This window comes from Corvus moneduloides, chromosome 3 (assembly GCF_009650955.1).
Source record: "Corvus moneduloides isolate bCorMon1 chromosome 3, bCorMon1.pri, whole genome shotgun sequence".
NCBI lineage: Eukaryota > Metazoa > Chordata > Aves > Passeriformes > Corvidae > Corvus > Corvus moneduloides.
In genome coordinates this window covers 59,729,940-59,756,116 of record NC_045478.1, presented here as the reverse complement: position 1 = coordinate 59,756,116, position 26,177 = coordinate 59,729,940, and the positions used below count along the sequence as shown (strand labels likewise).

General features: G+C 39.6%; 2 protein-coding genes across 3 annotated transcripts in view; both read left to right on the top strand.

The window, feature by feature from the left end:
• HBS1L (HBS1 like translational GTPase) overlaps positions 1-10,961 on the top strand; it is a 59,615-nt gene extending 48,654 nt beyond the window's left edge. For both annotated transcript variants that reach the window (XM_032101788.1, XM_032101790.1), the window contains 8 exons: positions 130-247; positions 434-502; positions 3,717-3,821; positions 5,826-5,916; positions 7,501-7,609; positions 8,206-8,306; positions 9,200-9,344; positions 10,297-10,961. In XM_032101788.1, the coding sequence (XP_031957679.1) occupies positions 130-247; positions 434-502; positions 3,717-3,821; positions 5,826-5,916; positions 7,501-7,609; positions 8,206-8,306; positions 9,200-9,344; positions 10,297-10,308 (750 nt within the window). In that variant the 3' untranslated portion in view covers positions 10,309-10,961. The remainder of the gene's footprint in view (positions 1-129; positions 248-433; positions 503-3,716; positions 3,822-5,825; positions 5,917-7,500; positions 7,610-8,205; positions 8,307-9,199; positions 9,345-10,296) is intronic.
• A 2,368-nt stretch (positions 10,962-13,329) lies between these two features.
• Positions 13,330-25,102, top strand: ALDH8A1 (aldehyde dehydrogenase 8 family member A1). The gene is made up of 7 exons (XM_032101791.1): positions 13,330-13,525; positions 18,104-18,251; positions 18,624-18,779; positions 20,519-20,668; positions 21,328-21,584; positions 22,395-22,556; positions 23,965-25,102. The coding sequence occupies exons 1-7, from the start codon at positions 13,388-13,390 to the stop codon at positions 24,415-24,417; spliced, it is 1,464 nt and encodes a 487-aa protein (XP_031957682.1). The 5' UTR covers positions 13,330-13,387; the 3' UTR covers positions 24,418-25,102.
• The last annotated feature ends 1,075 nt before the right edge of the window (positions 25,103-26,177 follow it).

The following is a 26,177-nucleotide window of genomic DNA, read 5'->3' as shown; positions in this document are numbered from 1 at the left end:
TCCAGGGGAAATACTGATGTGACAAGTATTCAAGTTTAGATGTGTAATGTTGAAAAAATGCACCTTTTGTTTCTGCTAACAGATCCTGTTGTTAATGTATGCTTCACATCTGTTTGTTTTTTTCATTAGGAATCAGATGTGGCTTATGTTCCAACAAGTGGCCTTGGTGGTGAAAACCTAGTCACAAGGGGTCAGTCAAGTGACCTCACACAATGGTATAAAGGAAAGTGTTTGTTAGAGCAAATTGGTAAGTGCAGTTTTCCTCACTTGAAAACTAATACATCTTAATCCTGTGTGTGTTAAAACTTTTATTTTGGGGAAAACGTGAGACAAAGTCATTGGAATGCAACATAATTAGTTTCTCTAACTGAGAAGTTGCTGAGATAGTCATTATATGCAGAAATTCTAAAAGATCTTATCAATTTATTTGCAGATTCTTTCAAACCACCACAGAGATCAGTGGATAAACCATTTAGACTGTGTGTTGCTGATGTTTTTAAAGGTTGGTTGTTTTTATATTTTTACCATCATTTCACTGATATTTAACACAAGTGTTGAAAAATGCTGTCAAAATAAGACTTAAAGTTGGAACTTCATGTATGTCAGTAGTCTTGGACCAGAATAGTAAGTTTTCAAGTACTATTCCTTGTCAGATTTTAAATAGTACTGCTGAAGGTGAAACACACTGGAAAAGAAATTGAGAATAATAATCCGCATGACCAGTTATTTGTCTATGTAATGGGTTCACAGTTCTGTGGGACAGAACGTGGGACTTTCCCAAACTGGTTCTACTGGACTAAATCAGTGTTTCTCAAAGTTTTTATTAGTGTAGCTTTGGGCTCTTTTGCTTTCCAGTCCTAGATTTTAAACAAGTTTGTCTTGTTTCTTTTCTGTTCATTGTTTTAGTTGTAAATAATGATACATTCCTTCAGTTTTGTATAAAAATTTGGGCAGGTGACGTGGAAGAAAAGGGTGGTGGTGGCTATTACAACCAGTCAAGGATTTAAGGCAGTGAGCTATTCCCTATCATTAATAAAGATAGGAACAGCAAGAAGTATAACCAGTTCTTATTTTGATTGTCTGGAGAAAATAGACTGCCTCCAGCCTCTAAAATTTTCATAGTAAACTTGGTTTATTTTTTTTTTCCATTTAGTCATGTACAGTTGGAGGTAACTTAGAAGAAATACGGTTTCTAGACCCATCCTGTTTGAAACATTCTGTAGGTCTCTTGAGGAATGTTGCAAACTAAATGACAGCATGATTTGAAATGTTGTAAATATTTGTAATCAAGTATTATTATTGAAGTTCATATTTTAAGAAATTTTGCTTGATACTTAGGGTGTTTATAGGGGAAGTACAAAAAAAAATCAGATCAAAATACTGATAATAAATGGAAATAACCAAGTTTGTGCAATTTTCATGTGGGCCTTTGAAAAAACACTAGATATTCTACATGCCCTTGGTTAGCTGATTTTACTGAAGCCATAATGCTAAATATTGAAAACTTGCACGGGAATTTACCCTGATGTGATAGCACGGTTTTCTTCATCTATGCCATCACTGTGTTTATTTTTTATAATTTCGTGAGCTGTGGGAAAGTGTTGTTAGGATTATTGATTGAGATCTTTCAACATACTATCACAGCTTTTCAGCTGCAATAATCATTTTTGTGTTGAGCAAAGTTTCACAAAATGAGCAATTTTGACTAAATCTGTTTTGCTAAAGTATGCAAAAAAATAATGACTTTGGAAGGGACTTAATTTACATATACAGGGTTTATCACTATATGCGGCCTTTTAGGTGTTTTTTTAGGCTATTTTTTCTTACCTTATGATCTCAAAACTTAATTAACTTTGATGCCACCAGAGGAAGTAGCTGCAGATACAAGTACATGAACCAACAGTTGGTCTCAGCTCTGTTCCAGTACCTGTGCATGCTCAGGAGGAGCTGTCCATAGAAGTGTGTAAAAAGTGAGAGTGCTGAGTGTACTCTTACATGGTTTGGAAAACCCCTTTCTGTATTAAGGCTGCCCACATATATGATTCACCTGCCTCAGGCAGATTTTAGCTGTTATCTGCCACAGGCCTCCTAATATTCATGCTCTCCAGGCAAACTATCTCTTGATTGAAGAGGTCCCTGTAAATCCCTTCACTGCTTCATCGGTCCCCACTTACCATATTATAATTCTGCCTAGGGTATGACTGATCTAACCCTGAAAGAGCCTTGTCCACCAACCAAATCCTGAGGACAAAGAACATGCCCTGGCAGAACCCAAATACCATAATGCACAGAAATGGGGACATTTTTTATGCCCTGATTCTGTCCCCCACTGTCCATTTTGCACTTACACTGATTTCAGGGGGAACTGAAGGAACTTGACACCTTTCGGGAAGCAATCAGCATGGGAGTTGGTGAAGCTTCAAAGACCACATTGGTTTACCAAGCCAGACCTGGTGATGAGGGGAACAAAAGATAAATGGTTCTCAATTGTGCTTGGGAGTGGTTAAGAACCTGGAATTGGTTCATGTTTCTGGTTGCCACCAGTGCTTGCAAAGCCAGCTTCAGGTTCTTTTGCGTTCCGTATTGAGGTGGTATCTGTAACGTGGCTTGGGTATTCTTTTTCTAGACAGGATCAGCTTTGACAGTTTTCTGTTTGACATTTGATGTCATCTGTTAATTGTCTGTGTTCATATCATTTGCTGGAATGAATAGAGGAAAATTAGCACGCAGGCATACTGGTAATATTTTTCCAGGTAGAAAGATGGAAGCATTCATTACACGGAAGCATTCATGACTATCTGTGAAGAATGCAAAGAGCAAATTGGTAGTAAGTGACCTCAAGATTTGAGATCAACTTGTTCTTTTGAATTCAGGTTTAAATTCAGCTTTTAATTTAATGTGAGACACAAAATACTAAGATATTTGCTTATATCACTGAATTCAGCAAAGGGTTATTTGCTGTTTGTGTGGATACTGAAAATGTCATTGTAGAATCAGTTCAGAGAGTTCTTTTTAAATAGACCTGCAAATGCATGCTAAGAAGATGAGGCATTTGTTAAGGTGTATGTCCATAAATGTGCATGTGTAGCATATCTGTGGAAAGTAACTGGCATATCATTCAAATGATGAACAGTGTTAGGACATGAAGAAGAAAACTTTGCAGATCTTTTATTCAGAAATACTTAAATCATCTCCAGTTATAATAGTTTCTTGTGTTAAATAGGCCTCAATCATTCTTTGACTTTTCCAGGAGTAAAACTAATACGCAGACAGAGTATGTAGGTTTCTGACTCAGTTAAACAGTAAGTGGCATAGGAATTTGCACCTGTATGCATGAGAATTATTATGAGAGGTCTGTCATATGCCTTTAATCTGTAATTGTAGTGAGAAAGTGATAAATAATATTGCTAGAAATAAAGGGGCTTAGTCTAATACTGAAAAAACTAAAAAATATTTCTTTATGTACCTACATTTGTTTGAAAAAGAATGTTTCTTCCTTAGTTCTGAAAAATGTAAGATCTAGAGGTTTTGAATTTAATGTTTCATTTTCATTATGATGTGCAACTGGCTAACTTGCAAGTACTGAACACTCTGCTGGGAGGGGAAAAAGTCTTCATTATATTAAAAACTTGGCTATGCATTGATGAAGGACTAACTTGTCATGGGAAATTGACTGTATTATTAGGTTTTTGAAATTGTTGCTGTGTTTATTACAGACCAAGGGTCAGGATTTTGTGTGACTGGTAAAATAGAAGCAGGCTATATTCAAGTTGGAGAACGACTTCTGGCAATGCCTCCCAATGAAACTTGCACTGCAAAAGGTATAGTCTTCAGAAGCATGTTTACTTTCAGGTCAATACTGGGCTAGAAACAGTTACTGAAATGGTAACAGACTGTCAAACTGATACTAACTGTCAAACATAGATTGTGAAAGCATAAAACGAATTTCTTTAGATGTGACTGTGTCTGTATAAATATGTCTGTGAAGAGTATGTGAAATCTTGCATGCATTTTTTTTACCATATCAGATAATCCAAATGTTATAGCCTTGTGGCTTTTGACATTGCTTTATGAAGAGCCTGTAAAAAGCATTTGTGTTCTAGCAATGTCTATAAAGATACTCAGTACAGGAATCATTAGTAATCAGCTTTACTGTGGAGTGTTTCTGCTGTTAGGAAGTGTGAGGATGTTGAACAACCTTTAGAAATTAATCTTATTAATTGGTTGTGAAAAAGCTTGAGAATTAAGTCATCACTCTTGTTTGATGTTGTAAGATTTGTCACTGATCCTTTCATAGTATCAAACTTTCAGGTCTTAAGCAGCTAGAAAAGAGAAGAAAATTGGATTTAAATTTCAATGTATTTGATTTCTGAAAAGAGGAATAGCTAGACATTAAGTGCTTAGCTGTTTCCTGATTAAGCTTGCTGTCTTTGTACTGCATAGTTGGTTTTGTTTCATATGCAAATAGAAAGATAAAATTATGATTTTCCTGCATTGACCAGTGAATAAAAAATTGGGTCCTCGAGGTATGAATAGATTTTTGTATCTAAGTATTTAGCCTGAATTCAGCAATGTGTTGGTTTCGTTGTCTGTTCTGTTCCAAACCCAGCTTGTTCAATGCTAATTTGGGAAGCTCTTCAGTCTATCAACTTACACAGTTCTATGCACATCTTTCACATGCACAGGAATGTTACAATAATGTAGATGAATTTGGGTAGCAGACCACTGTAGTCACTCCTCTGTGTGGGGAGTGGAGGAAGTACCATGGAAAAAGATGTATTTTGTCTGAGTATCTCCAGCAGCATGATTCTATGGTTTTTCTTCTGTAATGCCTCTCTCATGACTGAAATGCAAATGAAGGTTGGGGATATTAGTTCATTAAGCATGTACTATTTATATTTAATGTAAAGAAGTAATAATTTAATTTAGCATACAGTATTTACTAAAGACAGTGTGCACATTAGGATTCAAGTTGTTCATTTCAAGAGGCTGAATTTCATTCATTCTGTGATAACGACAGATAGATGAAATAATTATCAATGCTGCTTAAAAAATGGTACTTAACGTGCTTATAGTTGAATCATGCTTTCTGGCATGTTTTTGGCAGGTGATTTTGGGAACAAATCTGCAAGTCAAGAGGTACAATCTGCAGCAAAATGGAACTAGATCCTATAAATATATGCAGTATTTCTAAAATACAGTTTTTATCTTTCTTTCTTGGTGCCTACTAGAAACCTCAGAATGTTTAATCAGAGCTAATTAGTCTTGCCCTCACCCACCAACCAGGCTGTCTTTGAAAGAAATTAAAATACATAAAAATCAGAATTAAATTACTTGTAAAGGTGCTTTCTAATAGACGCGATGTTGCGAACAAAAGGCGTCAGTTACGCTTTTTTATGAAAGAGTCAGCAAACCCACTTAAGGTAAATGAAAGTTGACACAGACCCATTAAAGTATATGAAAGATGCGGTCTAGGGTGTGCGTGTGCCTCAAAGGGTGGGTGGGGCAGATACAGAGATATTAGTACTACAGCGTTTTCGGGATTGCGTCATCTGTGCCAGTGACAAGGGCCAGGTCCCCTCCTCTGGTTTAAATAAGGCCATGTTATGGTGCAGGGTGTGGTGAGAGAGAATAGCGAATCCTCACCAACGGGAAAGAAAAGCTTCCTTGGTCTTCTCAGTTAAAAAGCTTTTACTCTCAACCCATTCATACTGAAAATTGATGAGTAATGGTTGATGAAGCACAAATGGCCCAAACAGAGCTGTTTGTTTGTAGCTCAGAACCTAGGTACTTCACTGTGAGGTTCTGTTCTTACTCATTTCCAGGAATCACACTGCACGATGAACCAGTTGATTGGGCTGCAGCAGGAGATCACGTTAATCTCACTTTGACCGGCATGGATATCATCAAAATCAAGTGAGCAGAACTGGGTTTCAGTCTAAGTAACGGTTTGTTTTTAATGAAAAGCTATATAACTATTACACTGGGCTGTATTACAGCGGTTTACTTGAAGAATGATGTGGCTACCAGGATATTTAAAACCAAAGTGATGCATATCACCTGGCTTGCATGTACAAACGTTGGAAACATCTGCCACATGTGCAACGGCAGCCTCAGAAGAATACTGTCAGTTTTCATCCTTTGCCCTAGTGCTGACACCAGTAACCTTCCAAGCCCTTTTCTTGTAGACTAGTCCTTGGACATTTTAATTGCCAAATAAATTAAACCTGTGTTGCTAAACTAAACAGAAAATTTTTAAAGAACTTCTCAAATTATCAGTTATTCTAACGAGACACATCCAAACAACTGCCATTTTGTAGTAATGAGTAAATCTGTACAAGTGGAATTGATGGAAACTGTTTATTCAACACATTTAGCTGCTTGTAAGATTTGTTTTCCTAAATGTTTTGCTGAGGGGTGGTTTGATAGTGAGACACAGCAAATCTCCTTGTGTCTTTTCCAGTCTGTAGGTTTCATGCTAAGCATTAGCCCCAAGCTTTTAGGTGTCAGTTGTTGTTCAGGCCAGGTAACTGGATCCATAATTTGTTCAGCTTCTTTAAATTCCAGTTGGACTTCAGACAGCAAACTTTCAAGGTATTCTTTGAAAATCTTGCATTGATAGCTTTTCAAGTTTATACTCTGATTTAAGAGAAAAGTACAGGTATTCTGTATTGCTGTATTGGGGTGGGATTCTTAGTGGTAAAAGGGTGAGGGAAGTCTTGTTCTATTTGTTGAATGAAGTCTTGAGTCAATTTGTTACCTTGATGTCATTCATCTTTTGGAGATCTGCTAGAGTTGTCAAGAAAAGCTGTGAATTTTCAAGTCCTCTTGATATTGATGAACTTTGATGTACATGTTTAATTGTGCTGTTTGTTCTCTTCCATCATGTTTTCCTGTGTGGGATTAATTTTCCTTTCATTTTAGATGGCTAAAACTAGCCCCTGTGAAAAAGCTATATGCTTACTAACTTGTAACAAGCAGCAGCTTTCTTGTGTTCTCCATGTAGAATTTTTTGGAAATGAGTGCTGCTGAGAGCTCAGGTTTTGAGTCCTGATCGTGATGTTCCCTTCTTATCCAGAAAACATTTTAGCTACAGGCAGCAGTACTGCAATTTTGGGGACACTGCAGTATTTTATGCTATTGAACGGAAACACTGAATCTCTGAATGAAAGTTTAACTCTTAAAAATACCTACGCACAGGAAACAATGACATTTTCAGAAACTGATTATCAATGGACGTAATTGTTCACTGAACTAGACAGAGCCCTTCATGCATACACACAAAATAAGGTAGACATTGTCTAGGAACTCATTTTGTTACAGGCTTTAATACAGTGTTGCTGGATATCCATGCACCCACAACCCCCCTACCACCCCGGTTATATTAAAGTGGTGTTGCTTTTCCTTTGCTTGTCTTAATCACTGCACTGGAAAAGGGTAATTATTTAACGCTTTTATGTCAAGACACATCTGTTTGATTTTTTTTGTTCTCTCTTGTAGCGTGGGCTGTGTATTTTGTGATCCCAAGGAACCCATTAAAGCTTGCACTCGGTTCAGAGCTCGAGTTCTCATCTTCAATATTGAGGTTCCAATCACTAAAGGATTTCCTGTAAGTCTCTGTGAAAACTGTTCATGGCAGGTTGCTCAGGGCTTTTCTTCTCCGTGTTCTACCCCTGAATACGAGACACATTCAGAATCCAGAAGTGGTTCTGTCTCTCCAGAGGAAACTGATTCTTTTATAATTCAAAGTGGATAAAAGGGGCTACTGTGGCTGTCTATGCATATTTTTACTGGCTTTTAATACATAGCTGAGCCATTTCAGAGAATGTGAGTTTCATCACATCTAGGCTTTAGAAGCTCACATCTTGTGGAAATATAATGATGGACTCAAATGTAAGATACCTTTTAAAATAAGTATCAGTTCATGCTATAGAACTGCACTGAGTTGGCAAAAGCAAAACACTAAAGGATGAAAAATGTATTTATGATAACATAAAATATGGCCTTTGTGTCATATCAGTAATCGTCACAAAGTTTAGGAACTAGGAACAGTTACTGGATGTGAGGCAGACACTCCTGTGAGAGAAGTTTTATAAGCATTTCTTTTAAAAAATCAGTCTTAAAAGAAGCAGCTGTTTTCAAGTATTAACACCTAGGATTGCTGAGTATTGTAGGATGTTTAATAACTGCAAAAAATGTTTTCAGGTGCTTTTACACTATCAAACAGTAAGTGAACCTGCTACTATTACAAGGCTGTTGAGTGTCCTGCACAAAAGCACTGGTGAAGTGACAAAGAAAAAACCTAAGTAAGTGTTTTGAATAGTTAATAATTACTCAAGAAATGGGTTGACTTTTAATACACAGTATGTCAAACAGGTTCTACTATGAATCAGTTGTATGTTATAAGAATATGCTTTTATTGTTTTAGTTGGTTTCGTGTTTGGATTTCAACGTGCTTTGCAAAGTGAAGAACCTCCTGCCCACTTGATAAATGTGGAGCACCTGAGAAGTGCAATGACTTAGGCCCAAGGTCACTTGCAGAATTAGGAATGAATCCTAGATCAGCAGCCCTTCACTTAAAGGGTTTTTTTTCTCTCTTTTTCTTTTTCAGTATTTCTTTTTTTAATGTCAAAGTATGGGATCCTTGCATAATTCTGGAGGTGGCTAAATGTCTAAAATATACGTGACTAGACAGCGTGTCAGTGCAAAAGAAATTTAATGAGTCTTCCCACAGAACTACAATATCATCCCTCTAGTTATTTAAAGCTGTATTTGGGTAGAAATGCTGTTTTATACATACAACATTTTCAGAATAATCCTTTTCCAGAAATTGCATAGCTGAAACTGTTGCAGACTTCTACAAAGCAATGAATTGGTTTTTTATTCGTGGGGTTTGAAACAAGACTTGATTTCCACTTGACATGAAAAAACAGGTGTTAATGAGATAATTAGCTTCAAAACAATTTGTTAAATGCTGTGGTGAATGCCAAGAAGTTTTTGAAGAAAACTCAGATGCCTTATTAAAATGTACTCCAGGCAAATGAGTTTTCAGTCTCATGGTTTGGATTATACTTGAAATCAAGCTTGATAACTATACTTTGGGCCTTTTAAGATGATTTTTTTCCATTTATTCAGTGTTGTTTTATTCATTTATCCATGCATCTATTTCTAATAGAGTTTTCTGCTTTTTTACCTGCAGGTTCTTGGCTAAAGGACAGAATGCTCTAATAGAACTACAAACTCAAAGACCTGTTGCTTTAGAGTTGTACAAAGATTTTAAAGAGCTGGGGAGGTTTATGTTACGCTACAGTGGTTCCACTATTGCTGCAGGAGTTGTTACAGAGGTATGGCATTTTTGTAATAGACTTTCTATACCGTAGAGGAACAACGATATGGTTAAGTCCTGTTTTACACCCTCTAGCCCAAAAAGCGAATTATTTCTGCTAAAAAAGAGACAGTGCTTCAGCAAGATGTGAGGAAAACTTGTCATGACTCCGTTTAATTTATTAGGAGTAAAAATTACTCTATTTAGAATTTCCCCTCTTCCCCCTTGAGTTAACATCAATCTTTTTGAAATCTGCCTGTATAAATATACTGGAAGCAGTTTGTAAATAAGATGTGTTGGCCATTTTTACTGTGTCTAGGTTGGGTCCAGTATCTTTTTCTGTTAAAATTAAAAACTATTGTACATTTGATTCTTACGTATGCTAAAAACATTTTCTGATCCTGTGTGAGATGAAGCAAAGACTGTGGGGCTAAACATAAATGTTTTGTCTTCTACTGGAAGCAAAAAATATGAATGTCTCTCTATCTGTCCCTTTAAAAAGTCTTCCTGTGATTTAGACACATTAACCAAGTCCTAGTACTGAGAACTAAAGGCTGAGTCATTTAATGTCAAAACTTAGAGCACGAACATTTCTGGTTTCTCCATCCATGCATAGGAATGATGTGCTAGGTCAGCCAGAGGCATTATGGATGTGTCTGGTCTTAAATAAGATCCAGAAATAGGATGGATTGCACCCATTTTTCATTAAATTTAGGTTGAGGTGACTGGGGTTCTATTTAGATCTGCTATGTTTAGATCTAGACTAATGTTTGTAGAATTGGGACTAAATAAACTCTTTGATTTGTTATTTGGGAATTGCTACTTTAGTATCTGTTGTCTTGTTCTGAGAATTTAAGCGGAAAAGGAATTATTTTTTCCACAACTACATAATACTGAAAAACACTGTGATCATTTTACACTTAGTACTTAATTTTTCACCATAAGGTTTTTTCCATTTACTTGTATTTTAGATTAAAGAATGACAGCGGTGACAGAATTTCCACCGTCCAAGCAAAACTCAATCAGATATCCAAACTTCTGTTTAAGAATCCAATTATTTCAGTTGAAGGAACAAGTGCAATTAATTGGGGAGAAGATGGTGGTGACAAAAGTCAAATTGTGTGAGACATCTGGGGATCCCTTCATCAGTCTCTCCTGGTGCAGAACAAGATGCCAACTGACAAGGAACTGCAAGTGTTGCACTTCTTATCTCAAGAATCTCATATGTTTATCCATGTGGAATTTAGCCCTTAGAGAAGTTGATGGAAAAATATTAGAAAGTTGAATTAGAGAAAAAGATGATGAATTATCATGAAACAAACTCCTTACTTCCAGACATAAATTGTTTACATATTTTCTTTGGTTGCTTTTTTGCTGCACATTAATTCAGTAAAGTAACTTTATTGGTCTAATATATTTTTAGTTTTGAGTTGAATGCGTATTCAGGGGAAAAAAGAGAACTATTTACCTTGTTTTCAAGAGAACAGCATGTAGTATTATCATGGGATTGTTTTCCCTTTCCCAAAATTTATTTAAAAAAAAGAAATTTTCTTTTGCTGTGTAGTGGAAGCTGTGCCAACTTTGGCTAATTTTATTTTTTAAACAGTAAGAATAATAAAATTAATTTGTCTGAGCATTTTTGTCTCTTTCATCTTTTTTATTTAAACACTCCTAAATTGTGTTAAATTGTTCTTCACTTACCATAACTGAGACGTTTCAGAGTAAACTTATGAGTTAAAATGCGAAACTGGCATCCAATTTGGCTTTCTGAAGAAATAATTTCAGTTTTTCTCATGTAACTCAGTGCAGCCACTGTGCATACACCTCTTTCATCCAGATTTAGTGCTCTTTTGAACAAAGGCTGACAGTTTAATCTTGTGGTATCTGCTAAAGCCAAATTGTGCTGACTTATTCCTGTAACTCTTTCCTGCTTTTCAGTAATGGGGCAAATGAAGTCTCCCAGCTGAAAGGAGGATCCTTCTGCCTCCTCCAGCTCAGAACAGACACACTTTACTACAACTTGGAAATTTTTTTTTTTGGGTAGGAATTTTGAGAGGATGTCAGATATTTCAGGACCTGCATATGAGTGCAGAGTGGAGACAATTCACCTTTGCCCAGAGTTAGTAGTGAGGGACAGGAACTGAAGCAGTTGCTCCAGAGCGTTGGTTGCTGTGGTTAACCAAAGGAAAGCTGTGTCCAGAGTTGTGAAGAACACAAAAATGCTGTTTGTTATTTAGTTCACAGTCCTTCATGGTCTGTACCTACTCTTCCCACGTGATTTTTTTTTGTAGATAACTTTTTTTGCACTTAGGTGTTTTAGCCCCAATTCAGCAGCTACCTGCACTTGACTACATAGATGAATTGTATTGTTGACTGCATGGATATTTGTAGAAGTATCAGCAATGCTTTATGTAGAAATGACTTCTGTAAAATCTTACGAATCTGAAACACCTGAAAACTGTTACTGCCAAAACTGAAGCTATGAATTACCACTATTTGTTATGTCTTTTTATAGACCAAAAATTGCACTTAAATATTTATCAGTTTCAACATGCCACTGTGAAGGTTTTGGTGCCCTTGTTGGATTCCAGAGATTTATACTGCCAAGCTCCTGCATTGAACCTGTTCCACTTGAGCTTGCCTTCAAACTTTGAAAGTGTTTAGGTTGCTCTTAAGTCAGGGGACAGTTGCAGTCTTCAGTTTTAAGACTTGCATTAAGTTCCTTACTGTTTATGGACAAGGAAGTGTGATACAGGGTGAACCTCTGATAACTCTTCTCACACATGGTTGCATTAAATTTTGAGGCTCACTCTTCTGTGATAACAGAAAAGCTACTGCATGTTTTCCCAGTTTGCATTTTGAGAGAAGCATGGTATTACTTAATCCAGTTTCAACTTGACTGCACTACCTTTCAACACAGATTTGAACTCTGCCCGGAGGTGCTGCTTGGTTGAAGCATAAATGATTTGTTGTTGTGCAATAGAAGCATATAACCTTTCTTCAGTCAAAATATTATTGCATGTTAATCCACGTGAAACTTGATGGCTTGGCAGTGGTCTAGGATGCAAAACCTTCCTGAACTGCTGATTGAGATACTAACAATCTCCTGATGAGAACATACTGCTCTCTGGGTGTAGTGCTTTTAATATCTCTGGAGAGCAAGGAGGTGGCATGCAATCAATCTTAAAGCAATTTGATAATCCTAAGCATTGTCTTGGAGAAAATGTCTTCTACACAGCTCTTACCAGGCAGTTTAGGTTCTTGGGAAGCTAATGAAAAAACTAATTTTGTGTAACAGGCTTCTCTGTAGTAAGATGGCTTCCACTGGAATATCTATGGAAAGGAAAGCATGAAAGCCAGTGTCTTGCTTTTTTTGTGGGAAAAAAAAGAGATTATTTTCTGACAACGTGTAATATTGTACGAGGTACGATTGTGCTTCTCAGCTGTTTGAATTTAGGGGTCACTCAGCTGTTTGTATTGTTTGATGTTTGGGGATATCGGTGGAAGAGTTTCTTAGTGCTTAAAATCTTTTGGTTTGGTAGGTGCGTTGGTTTTGGGGATAGAAGGAAAGTATTGAGGATGACAAAACAGTGAACGTGAGCTGCAGACATGCTGGTCTTAAGTGTCTTTTCTTGTGTCTGCTGACACTTAGAAGCAGTTTCCTGGCTAGGTGTTTGAGTGTTGAATTATTTTGTTTAGTTGTTGCAAAATGTTTACAAACTGTAACTTGAAAAACTGTTACAGGTAGAAATTCCCTTGTCATACTCTTCTTTTTATCTTTTTTTCAGTACTTTATTTCTTATAGACAGAGAAAAGCTGGTTTCCAGCAACTGTGCTGTTCTTCCCTCCTTGCTTTGACTCCTAGAAAAGAACCAAGTGTCACAGAAATACTAATTTTTCCCCTTTCCTGCTGTTGTTGGTCAGGGTTTGTTCCCACTTGTAAGTGGTGCAGGGAAGAGGGAGGGGGAGGAGTTCGGACTCGCTGTGCAAATACATACAGACATACTAATCTAAATTGATGCCTCACTGAAAAAGAATCACAGATGAAGCAAGCAGCCAACGATGGCTCACCCACAGGCTCTCTTAGTGCTGGAAAACTTCATTGGTGGCAAATTTGTTCCTTGTTCCTCCTACATAGACTCCTATAATCCATCCACCGGAGATATCTATTGCAGGGTTCCAGACAGTGGCAAAGAAGAGGTGAGTACTATCCACGGATACAAAGGAGTGAAAAATGTTAAATGCATGTAACAATAACCTTTTGGTGAGAGAAGCTGAAGGTGAGAGAACAGAAAAATGATGACTTCAATGCTTAAACAAGTAACTTCTTGATTATATTGTAGTATTGTGTAATCCACAGCTGCAGCAGCAAATGCTGTCATTTTTTTCATTTTGCTATTAGAAAGTTACGGTCTGGATTCTAAGCTGGTGTGAATCAACAAAGCTTCAGTAACTTGCATGGAGCTTCTTCAGCTCACATGGTGGGAGATGCCTTGTGCATAAGTTAACAATAACACCCAGACAGGCTGTAAATATAAACAATCTATAAGTGAGAAGAGTGTTTGTTGATCTTTTCTGTAAATAAATTTAGAGGCACCATATGCAACTAAATGTGTTCTTCCTTAGTGTCTTGATGATCTGCAGTTTTCATTTAAAAGGATTTTTGGCTTGGTGTCTCTTCTCTGAAGATGGTAAAGAGCTTTCAGACCTCTCTGGTTTTGAGATTAGCAGTTGGATATTCAGTGGCTGTAATGAAGTGGCTGTGATAAGTGCATTTCCTTACAACATACCCTGCATCCATAGGATTTTCCTGGTCTTGTGCTCTCTACTGGGGTGAATGTTTCCTGAAACTTTGTACATATTCAGGTGTGGATGGGCAATGACATTCATCAAGGGTGCTGCAGTTTCATAGATACTACTTTATAGGGGGCCTACAAGTCTATGTCCAAAATAGTATTTCAGACTTACTGAAGGGGGGAAGTGACTGTATAAGCTTGGATAGCACAGAGGGCTTGGAAAATATTGTCAAATACTGACAGCACTTTCAAAATGTATTTTTAAACAAACTACTACTGTGTGTAGCTGATCCCTTCACTTACATTTCAGCCTTATTGACATCCTTTCTCTTTGCTTCTCTCTGCAGAAACCTTTGCACTGTAATTTCAACTGGGTAAATATTTGTTAGATGCTGATGACCAAGGGTTAAAGAGTAACAGGTTGGGTTTGTTGGAATACATCTGTGTAAGTTCATTTCTCTCTTAATTCTGCCTGAAAAGAATGCTGTTTTATGTGCAGGTGCAAATCTTCCTGTCCAATCTTTCGCAAAATTGTTAAAACCAGAGAGATTCGAGAATGCCAGAGGCTGCTGGTTACTCTAGAGATCCAGCTCAAGCATCCTAAGAGTAATGGCTTGTCTCTTTTCAGCTTTCTGAGTCAGTGCTTGTGTGTAGCAATGGGAACCCAGTTTAAAGACTTGTAGATTTGGTGAGTGCTTTAGTCGTGCCTTTAGACACCTGTACACAAAGGTTGGGCTCTGCAGAGCTGGCATCCGCTGGTGACTGATGGAATATGCTGAAGAAAATGCAGTCACATACTACTTGAGGTTATCTAGAGATATCAAAGTAAGCATCTGACCTGAGTTCAACAAAGGGCTCAGGATGCTGGTTTCTAGCAAGGCTCAACGTCCAGTTGCGTATCTTCTTGGTTAATTTTAGTGGGAAGTTAGAAGGTGACACAAGGGGAGACAGTGAGTCTGTTGCTGACCCTGGAGTTTAACACCAGGTCAGCTGCTGTGGCCATTTTCAGCCACCTTCTGCCAAAAATGCCAAATGTATTTTTTTTCTAGGGGTTAGTTTGTTCCCCAGCTAGATATCTTAAATTCTAAATAGCAGTACCACAGCAAGCTGAGTAGGTGCCCTGTATCTCCAAAAGACAGGCTGATGAGGACTAATTAGTGCTGACAAATACCTACTTTAAAAACACTTCTCTTTATGATGCCTTTTCCTGGTCTTAAAATCAAGAGTCATACACGGTTAGAAGGGGAAAAGGGATTTTACCTTGGTATTTATTTTAAGGATCCTTAGGTGCACACGTCCAGGTCAAATGCATCGAGATGCACCCCGCCGAGTCTATCTCTGTGTCCGCCTCCCCCCCCCCCCCAACATTGGGTATAACATTATAGGTTTTACTAATTAGCATATCTATCAAAGATTCCCCAATGAGAGGTTCAAGTGAGCCCCCCCTCCCCAAGGAACCTTCCCCTGGATGGTTCTATCTTAGTTTACAGAATATGTTCTGGAGAGGACCTTGGGGTCTGGGACACACTGATCCCTAGCTACGAAGCTTCTAAAATGTTTAGTCTCTTAGCTTGACAAACAAGCCCAAGAATGTAGGCAAAAAGCACTAAGAATACAGAAGTTGTAAAAAGGTATAACAGGGGTATAAAAGAAAAGGCAAAAATCTTCATGGCATCATTTAAAGAACCTGTCTCCTGCACATCATCCCCTGCAAAAGCAAACATCATGTCCTGAGGGCAGTTCAGTTTGGGGTATTTTGATAGCAATCTTTTACGATGGGTCTGGATTGTGTGTTGTTTCTCTGTGTCTGTCTTGTGCAGAAGAGGAAAGCAGAAGGAAGTGTTTCAGACACATGAGTTCATAGTTGAATTCTTATGCGTGTTTTCTTTGTGGCTTGACTTTCTTTGCTGCTTTTTGCTAGTCAAACTAAGTAACTGTTTAACCTTTGTGTGCTCTCTTACTTCTCTACAAATCTCCTTTTTTCCTCTTACTTTTTTTTAGATGAATCTACTGCCACTTAATTCCTTCCTCTGCTAGTTTTCTCTTGTGCCGTCTGTGAAAAAGCAACGTTTTTGTCCTTTTAAACCCACTGAAGGGTTAAAAATGCAGACAGTCTTGACTATCTCCTTTCCTGGGAGCACCTGGTGGAAAAGGCCACAGAGGAGAGGACAGATGAGCAGCATCAGCACCACAGGACGGGAGGGTGGAAGTACAAGTTAATTAGTGAAGGTGGTATGGTTTCACAGGGGGTGAACCTTTTCAGGGTAGCGTGGCATCTGCACTGGACTCACTCAGGAAGCTGCAGTTCCCCTTTCCCAGGCCTGGTTTGGTCCTGCTTCAGCTGTTCAGTGGCTGACAGCCTGTTGCCATTGGCACTTGAGCAGGAGGTTGTCGAACTACAGTCAAAAGAGAAGAGTCTGGGTTTCTGAGCATGGCCAGTGATCCATGTGACCCTCTGCATGTTGGTTTATTTCCCACCTTGCCATCTGTACTGGTGTTGTTCTGGCTTTCAAACTCTGGGCCTTAGTTTTACAGGGCCCATAGATTCTGATGTGTGTGGGAGGGGGAAGGAGAAGGAGTAGATAGATTTTATCTTTTTGCTTGCTTGAACTTTTGTGTCATTAGTAAAACATCTTTGGAGTATCTGTAAATTATTTTGTGATGGTTTTTATACGACCCGTCACAATCTGAAGGAACAAATTCGGAACTCAGTTTTGTGGAATTGGTGGAAAGGAGCCTTCAGTGACTTCATGGGAGCCAGCAATGTAGCAACATTCAGAGAGGTCATAATGGTCTGATTAATATTACATCAGCATCCTCCTAGTTATTGATTTTGGCAGATTTCCAAAACTGAAGAAATTCTATGAGCAAAATTTTGGGAAATCAGCTAAGACAGCTTTGACTAAATCACCACTTGGATGCATATATTGGACATTGGGAGTATTGAATAAGTGATACATAGGAAGCAAAAGTTGGGAAATAGGGCAGTTAATTAAAATATGGAAGGATATTGATGACCATCTTTAGTTAGCGTGAGACTGGTAAACCTGAAGAAGGAACTGCTTATAAATCAACAGATGGCAGAGGCAGGTAACTTCCATTTAAGACTCCCGAGGAAATGATTGATAGGAGAGAAAGCCTTCTTCTGAATTTTAATCCTTTGAAGACGGGTCTACTTTCGAAAAGTGCTGGTAATCTGCCACTGTTCAGAAATGTCAGGCTGAAGGACATGCAGCAGTCACGTACATCTCAAGCAAAATACTGATAAGAGTGATGTGCATATGTATAAATGCATGTAATGATGCTTATTTGTAGGCTTCCTTAGGTGTCTGATGAGACAACTGACTAAATCTCGAGTTTAGAAAGGAACTTTTCTTTTCCTGTGAGGGCATTAATGAGTTTCTAGCTGTGATCAGGTAAGATAAAATTTTTCTCTGAGTGTCCATTCCCTAAATATATTCTTAGTCCTTGCTTGAACCAAATGGTGAAAATCAAGAGCTAGCAGACCATCCAGTCCATTTCTTCCCCAGCCCCTTACTTTCATCATTGCCTGGTGTGGCTGAAGTCCTGTGTTGCAAGGGTTGTGTGTATTTAGACTGAAGCTGCATTTGCTCTGGGGAGATTGTTGCTCTTTCCTCCATGAGAAACAAGATTCTTTTCTGTTTTGGCCAGTGGCGCTTGCTGGTGCCAGTTGATCAGTCCAGCATTTCTTCCAGGCCTGGATGGTGGCCCACAAGTTGCTGTAATTTGGAGAAAAGCAAGAGTTCCAGTGGAAGTTTCTTTTCTAGATATTCTGTTTCAACAACACTTCTTGAGTTATGGGATAGTGTCTTGATGACAATGGAGAAGCTCTAAGGAGTTGTCATCTTCCCAGCAATGTCAACTGGATTATTAGTCTCTAAACTATGAATTAATCTGCTGAGTGTTTGATATTTTCTTAAGCCTTTCATTAGCATTCACCATCCCTCTTTTGCTTTTTTAGGTGGAAGCTGCTGTCAAAGCTGCCAAGGATGTCTTCCCAGTTTGGTCCTCAAAAAGTCCATCGGAAAGATCTCAGATCCTGAACAAATTGGCAGACCTGATTGAACGTGACCTGGAAGCATTTGCACAAGCAGAGTCAAAAGATCAGGGTAAAAACTGGAACTGTTAATCTCAAATATAGTGTGCCTTGCTGAATATTGAAATGGAGGATTTGGATGAAATTTTTAGTGTGGTATGAACTGTTGGAGCAAATTGATGTGCGAGAACTTTGAGGATATTTTGGACTAGGGATTCCTGGGGCATTCTTGCTTTTCAGAATTGCTGACTTTGACTTCAGTTGTCAGATATTTGGAATGCATTACTAGAGGGGAGCTGTTGTTGACTATGGTTGCAGTGTACTGGGATTACTTGGGCACAGGACAAAAGACATTTCCCAAAACATACACAAATCAACTTTCAGAGCAGACTACAAAGCACTGTTTCTGTCCATGATGACAGCAGCATGTTTGGTTTTGTTTCAGGAAAAACTATTACGTTTGCCAGAACAGTGGACATCCCTCGGGCCGTGCACAACTTCCGTTTCTTCGCCTCTTCCATCCTTCATCATGTCACAGAGTGCACCGAGATGCCAACCATGGGCTGTGTGCACTACACCTCGAGGGCACCTGTGGGAGTTGGTATGATGATCTTCACATGCTGAAAAGCTTGGCAGAATGTCTGCCTCAGTACGGGCTCAGCAAAGAAAAGATTTTTTTGAAAGCATTTAGTGTCTCTGAGTTGTGTGCTAAACATGGGCTTGTCTGCCAAAGCATCAGCAACCTCATGTAAAATCAGTTATGCTACTTCATGGCAAAAAGAACGCATGTCTTAAAAAGCTTAGCCTATTGCTCTCACCTTCAAAATCTCGCTTGTGTTTTGTCTGTGTGTGTCTGTGGATGAGTATTACGGCTGTGGATCGGTGAGATGTGCAGAGAGCACTGAGCTGCTGCTCCTGCGGGGAGAGTGGGATCCCCCTCTCCTTTGGGAAAGCAGGAGTAGTTTGCAGTGAGTCTGTGGCCCGAGTGCACGTGGGTGAATAAACCACTCTAGCTGGGGAATTACAGAACTCGGCCACTAGATGCTGCTGCTGCTTCAGAAATAAAGTGGTTGTGCTGTGCTGACAAGTAACAGCGTGGCAATGATTTCATTATTAGGTTATGTTATATATATATATAACAAAAATAACATATTAAATATATATGAAAGCTCCACATTTACACTTGAATTACTTAAAACATAAAATCGGCTGACGTAGAGGACCTTTTAAAAAGTTTTCTTGAGCAGTGGAGGACATGACTTCTGGTAAAATTATTCTCATAAGGAAAAGTCCATCACTGCATCTACTCCATCAAACAGAAAGAAATCCTGTGGCTTTTGTGAGGAGTCACACCTGACAATTACAGATTTTTTTTTCCATAATTTTCTATAAATATGTAAAGTGAAAATATTCCTAAAAGCAATTACTGAAAATAATTCTGGTCTCTCAGCAATTCATGGGAACAACAGTGATAAATACAGTGATAAATTTTGGCACTCATAAGTTAGACTAAAATTTGTCTGGAAGATGTGTACTATATGCTATACATAGTTTGTTTAATACTAAAATAAAAAAATAAAAAACAGCTTTAAAGAGCAAGAGAAAGCAGGAATGATCTGAGCTGGTACATTCAGCCTGGAGAAGAGAAAGCTCTTGGGAGACCTACAAGAGAGATGAAGAGGGACTTTTTACAAGGGCATGTAGTGATAGGACAAGGGGTAATGGCTTTAAACTGAAGGAGGGTAGGTTTAGATTAGATATTAGGAAGAAATTCTTTACTGTGAGGGTGGTGAGGCACGGGAACAAGTTGTCTGGAGAAATGGACAATGCCCCAACCCTGGCATTGTTCAAGGCCAGGTTGGATGGGGCTTTGAGCAACCTGGTCTAGTGAAAGGTGTCCCTTGGGGCTTGGAACCAGATGATCTTTAAAGACCCTCACAACCCAAAACATTCTATAATTACTTTCACTTGCTCTTTGCTAACACAAAGTATTACCACAGACCAGTTGTTGTAAATGATTGTTATGGCTAACCTTGCATTAATGTTCATAGGAAACACTAAAAAACTTCCTGAGAATATAAAATTCTGCCCTGAAGAAGCAGCAAAACTTATTCAGAGAGTTCAGCTGGTCAATTTTAGAATCATTTGTACAGATCTTTTAAGAAGCTATCTCCCTGTGAGAAATGCTGTAAATTTATTATTGTACAAGTTGTCTGGAAATAAAAGCCATGGCCAAATTCCCTTCATAAAACTGAATTGGTGTATAAGTGCTTGAGGTCAGAGAAATGAGTTTTGTATCCCAGCAGACTGACCTCCTGTCTTTGTGTTTTTGTTTTGTAGCTGGTTTAATCAGTCCTTGGAATTTGCCACTGTATTTGTTGACTTGGAAAATAGCTCCTGCCATTGCATGTGGAAATACTGTGGTTGCCAAGCCAAGTGAGATGACATCTGTCACAGCCTGGATGATGTGCAAGCTCTTGGAGAAAGCAGGTAAGTCCCATAGCACTCTAAGGAGGGGGAAAAGGGTGGAAATGCTTGTCTGTGCACCACTATTTTTTTTTTTTTGTTGTTGTTGCAGAAAGCGGAAGGTGCTCAAAGGCTTTGGGAAAGACTGTTTGCTGTAGCTGAATGTTGTACTGGAGAACAAAAAGCTTTCTCTGTCCTCATTCTACCCTATCTTCCCCACCCCAGCTATTGCCCATTTTTTTCCATTATCTTCTGATGAAAAGTTTTTGTGTACATCCTTTGCCCCTCCTGCACTCCACTTAAGGACGTCCTAAGTCTGGCGCAGGCAAAGGAGCCGTGAGAGCATAAAAGACTGAGAATCAGCTCTTGGTAACTGTGTCATGGCTGTATTTGGTGCACTATTGATTAAAACTGGGAGGACAGTTGCTTTTTCCCTGAACGACTGAACACCATATCTCTGATGATGCATGTCAGACAAGCTTGATTAATTAGTGGAATTGGTTTTATCATTTAACCCATGAACCCCAGACCTGTTTAACGGCATGGATTTCAGCTACTACTGAAGTTAAGGGTCAGTATTTGTCACCCTCGAGCTGCTGGTTACTTTCTAACAAAACACAGGGAAGTGACCCCCTCCGAGTGACAGGAAGGGTCCGATGACTGTGTGCCTTTGTTCCCATCAGGGGTGCCTCCGGGGGTGGTGAATGTCGTGTTTGGAACGGGTGCCAAGGCAGGAGAGGCCCTGGTGTGCCACCCTGACGTGCCTCTGATCTCCTTCACGGGCAGCACGCTGACGGCCCAGCGGATCACGGAGAGAAGTGCTCCACACTGCAAGCGGCTCTCGCTGGAGCTGGGCGGCAAAAACCCCGCCATCGTCTTCGATGATGCTGACTTGAGCCAGTGCATCCCCACCACCGTGAGGTCCAGCTTTGCCAACCAGGTGCGTCCCACCCCTGTAACACATAAACCCCGCTGGCAGCAGGAGGGGCGTGTGCCTGAGGGTTTGTGTGCATGGGTGCATCTGCTTTTGGATCTGAACCTCAAATTGTCAAGGTCTGTTTCAAGACCGTGTGTGAGAAAATCCTAAGTAGAAAAATACAAAAACGGTTTCATTATTCCACAAGGAGGGAAACAAAGTAATAAAAGGCTCTTTTTTGTGCTCTCCATCAGAAGATAATGAGGTGCTATTACTCGTGTCAAAGTAGATACATTTCTTACCTCTCAGGGAAGCAGCTGCTTTAAGACCCGCTGTGCAAGTAAGTGGGAAGCCTGCTGATTTGCTGGAATTCAGTTAGAGGACTTCCCCCAAAATTTTACCAGCATTGTTCTTCCCTCATCACTACCTGCGGGAGAGAACACCAAAGCCAGGAAATTGTATCTGGGCAAACGTTTAGAAAAATAGCTTGGTATCAGAGGGAGATTATCAGGAAATGAAGAGAGAGATCATTCAGAGTTGGAAATCATAATTCCCATTAAAAAATGCTGGAGAAGAAAAATATATAATCAATGAAAAACCTAGTTTATTTATGGTAGTGATTGCATGATCCTGATACTGTTTTGCCTTTTCCATCACTTTTCCTTTTTTATCTGGAAAAAAAATCCCACTTTGCAGTGCTGGTTAATGTAGTTTGCATTCCTGAGGTTGCAGAGACACAAGTGATCTGGGTTGTAATTCCTAGTACATATCAATAGTGCAATGTAATATGAACCAATATTGCTGATTTCTTGTTGGTTTCTTTCTTTTTGGTAGGGTGAGATCTGTCTTTGTACCTCCAGGATCTTTGTTCAGAGGGGAATATACAGTGAGTTTTTGAAGAGGTTTGTGGCAGAGGCCAAGAAGTGGAAGACTGGGAATCCCTCAGATCCTACAGTCGACGTGGGAGCACTAATAAGTAAAGAGCATCTAGAAAAGGTGATGTTACATGGACTTTTTGTGATTTCATGTGATCTTTTAGAGGGCTACAAAAGGTAGTGTCAGGAGTATATGGGAAAGGATCATGTCAGCTCTAGGATTAGCTCTGAGGGATGATAACTCAAAGCTATTGTAAGGCATCTTTTTAATGAGGTTTCTGTTGCCTGTGGCCTGGGATCATGTAATTACTCTGAAAAAATCAAACTCCCTGGAGAAAATAACTTAAAATGACAAAAGAATATTTCCTCCTGTTTGAATGGAATAATTCTAATGGTTTCTAAGTCCTAAATTTATTCTCACAAATCTCAGAGTTCAACAACATTTTCTTGGATTTTAATAGTCTATTTGCTAGGATCACTTATTTGCCTAATACGTTATTTCACAAGGTAAAAGTCTTATTTTTATATCACTCTGGCAAATTCTGGGTGTACAAAACACAATTCCCTAGAACTGCTTGCAGGAATTTGTAATGGTCTGTGTGTGGAGAGCAGCTGGTGCACAGTTAGATACAGTCTGCTTTAGTGGCTTGTATGAAATGAATGCTGTGGTGTCAGAGTTCAGGGAGAGCAAATGCTCATATCCCAGAACTCTGACGCAAGAGGCAGACTGAAAAACCACAGTGTGAGAGAAAGCCAGACCTTTGATGTGCTTCCTGATGCCTCAGCAGGTTCTCCACATTCTCCTGTTCTGCAGTAGAGCGGTAGAAATACCCACTTCCTGAGGTCCTTAGTCTGTAGCACCACAGAGAACTTCCAAGTTTAACCTACTAAGGTGGCTAAAAGAGGAAAAAGATAAGGAAACCTGTGGTATATCTGTGGTCTTTCTGTAAGGAGAGAAACCAGGCAACGACTGCAGAACAGCAGAAGCAGATCAACAGTACGTCCTACATGTTCAAGGTAGCAAGCTTATGCTAGCAGCAGCCATGGAAACATCTTTAATTATTTATTGATGAGATTTTCTGTAGCATTCATGGCTTCATCATCCTAGTGGCATGTAAACATTTAAAAAGCCTTGCCTGTGAGGCAGGAAAATCCCTTGGAGTAAATGAGTGAACCGTGGCATGGGATATATGGCAAACTGCCCAGGCTCCTGGGAGAGGGGAGGGAGTCTCTGAGACCACTTGTGTTTTCACCAAGGGCCCTACTCTTTTGACAATACTTAGTGGGAAGGGCCAGCAGTGTTGCCTCCTAGGCTAGTAAGTGTTAGGAAAGAGAAAACCATTGTTTTTTCAGCAAGAAATACACAGCTTTGCATACAAAGAAACACAGCAACAAAAGTTAGGGAATGCTGCCCTCTGTTGTAAGAGGGCAGCATGTGCCAACTGGAGACATTTGGGGGCTCCTGCTGATGTGTGAACGCTCTGGATTTGGTGTCCTTTAGCAGTGATGTTTTTCTGCTGCTTCCCCAGGTAAGGAACTATGTGAAGAAAGCCCAGGCTGAAGGAGCCAGAGTCCTCTGTGGAGAGGGAGTGGATCCTTTGGCCCTCCCACCTGGCAACCAGAAAGGCTATTTCATGTTGCCCACAGTTATTGCTGAAGTCAAGGATGAATCTTGTTGCATGCAAGAAGAGATTTTTGGTCCTGTGACATGTGTGGTAGCATTTGATACAGAAGAAGAGGTGATCAAAAGAGCCAACGGTGTGAAATATGGCTTGGCAGCCACGGTGTGGTCTGGCAACGTGGGACGTGTTCACAGGGTGGCACACAGGCTGCAGTCTGGATTGGTGTGGACCAACTGCTGGCTTGTGAGAGACCTGAACTTGCCATTTGGTGGGATGAAAGCCTCAGGCATAGGCAGGGAGGGAGCAAAGGATTCCTACGAGTTCTTCACTGAGGTCAAGACCATCACAATAAAGCACTGACATATATCAACAGAAGTATTTCAGAGTGAAATAAATGACAGCAATTTGAGTTATCAAAAATGGCTCCTTAGAGCACAGGCTACTATTGTGGCCATTCCTTCTTGATCTTTGGTCAAGTAATATCAGTGACAGCTGAAAATGATCATCCCAAATACTAATGTTAAAGGCAGCTTTTCATGAGGTTGGATTAGAAGATCAGTGTGGACTCCAAAATCAACCCATCCCAAGCCAGATGACTTGTCTGTCTTACAGATCCTAAATCTTTTTGATATTCCTGTCTCAAAAATCTGTCCCTCTAAGGCAGATTGGAGAAAGAGTAATATATGATGGTAGCTCTGGTTGGTGAATTACCTTCAGGGAGAAAGCAGCAAGCACGTGGTGAGGCTGATATTATAAAGGGGCATCAGCTCTATTTCACTCTGAACAGTGTGAAAATCCATCCATATTGCACTTCACTGATATCAGACAAGGATTGATACTATACTACACTGAAAGCCTGAGGAACTACTTTTAACCTACTAAGTGGTTTTCAACCGCGGGGTCATGACATTCTCATGATATTCACAGAGACAATAAATGTTTTAATTATAAACTTCTTTATAGTAGGGAGCTGAATGATCCTAATACCTGTTCTCTAACAGGTATTATCTAATTTTTGAAATTAAAGCCTTTTGTCACTTTGAGACCTCAGTGATGGTGGTTTTTACATCCCTGCACAAAAATATGGCTGCATCACAGACAACATCACTCTACATTAATAAAACCTAGAATTTCCTCCGAAGAGAACTAACTGTTGGAAATGTTTGTCACCAAAATGTAAAACCTCTTCCAACTCTTCCTCATTTGTTAGCAGAGATTTTTTTTAATCAAATATGTCACTTACTTACTTGTTTCCTTTCAACAAAAAGAGAAATAGGGTTGGATGCACCTCAGCATCTCTGGATGCCACCTGGTTGCAGGGCAGACCTAGCAGCCAGGCTGGAATTGTGGGCATTTGGTGGAGTTGGTACAAGAACCTCCAGTTGAAGGCATGTTAGGGGAATACGTAAAAAATAGGCCTAGCGAATTGATGTATTTTGAAGAAGCATAAACATTTTGTTTTAGAAATGCCTAGGTCTATTCATGACCATGTGGTGGCAGCAGGACACCTGCTTTGGTGCTTTTTATCCCCTGTCACTCAGCTGGGAGGGGAATAAACAGCCATGTCAGTGCATTTTGCCAGTTTTTTTTTTTTCCTTCTATTTACACATCCTGTTTGGAAGAGCAAAAGATCCCAAAAGCTGTGAAACACTTCATTAGTTGGGGGGTGACGGGGAGGGGTGCTAGGGGCAGACATTTTCAGCAACTGCAGATGGGATATTGCACAATTAGTAGAAATGGTTGGATACCTTCCCCCACCTGGGTCTAGTCTAGGTTCAGGTTTAATGAGATGAATTTGCTTTCAGATGTCGATTTTATCTTTGCATTAGATGTGATGGGAGAGTTCTATATGTATTTCACATACTGGAGACAAAGGCCTGTGTGCCATCTACATGATTCTGGCCCAAGACATCGGTGGTGCAGTAGTAGATGGGGTGGGGCCAGAGCTCTGTAGGACCCCAGGTGTGGGGTATGGAGGTGGTGGCTGTGTGTCCAGCATGGCTCTGAAGGTTTCTCAGAGGTGAACTTCTGGGAAGCCCCATTCCATCATCCCTGTGTCCAGCACCTCAGAGAGGTAAGGGAGGTCTGCTGGTGCTAATGATGCTGCTTACTTTTGAGCA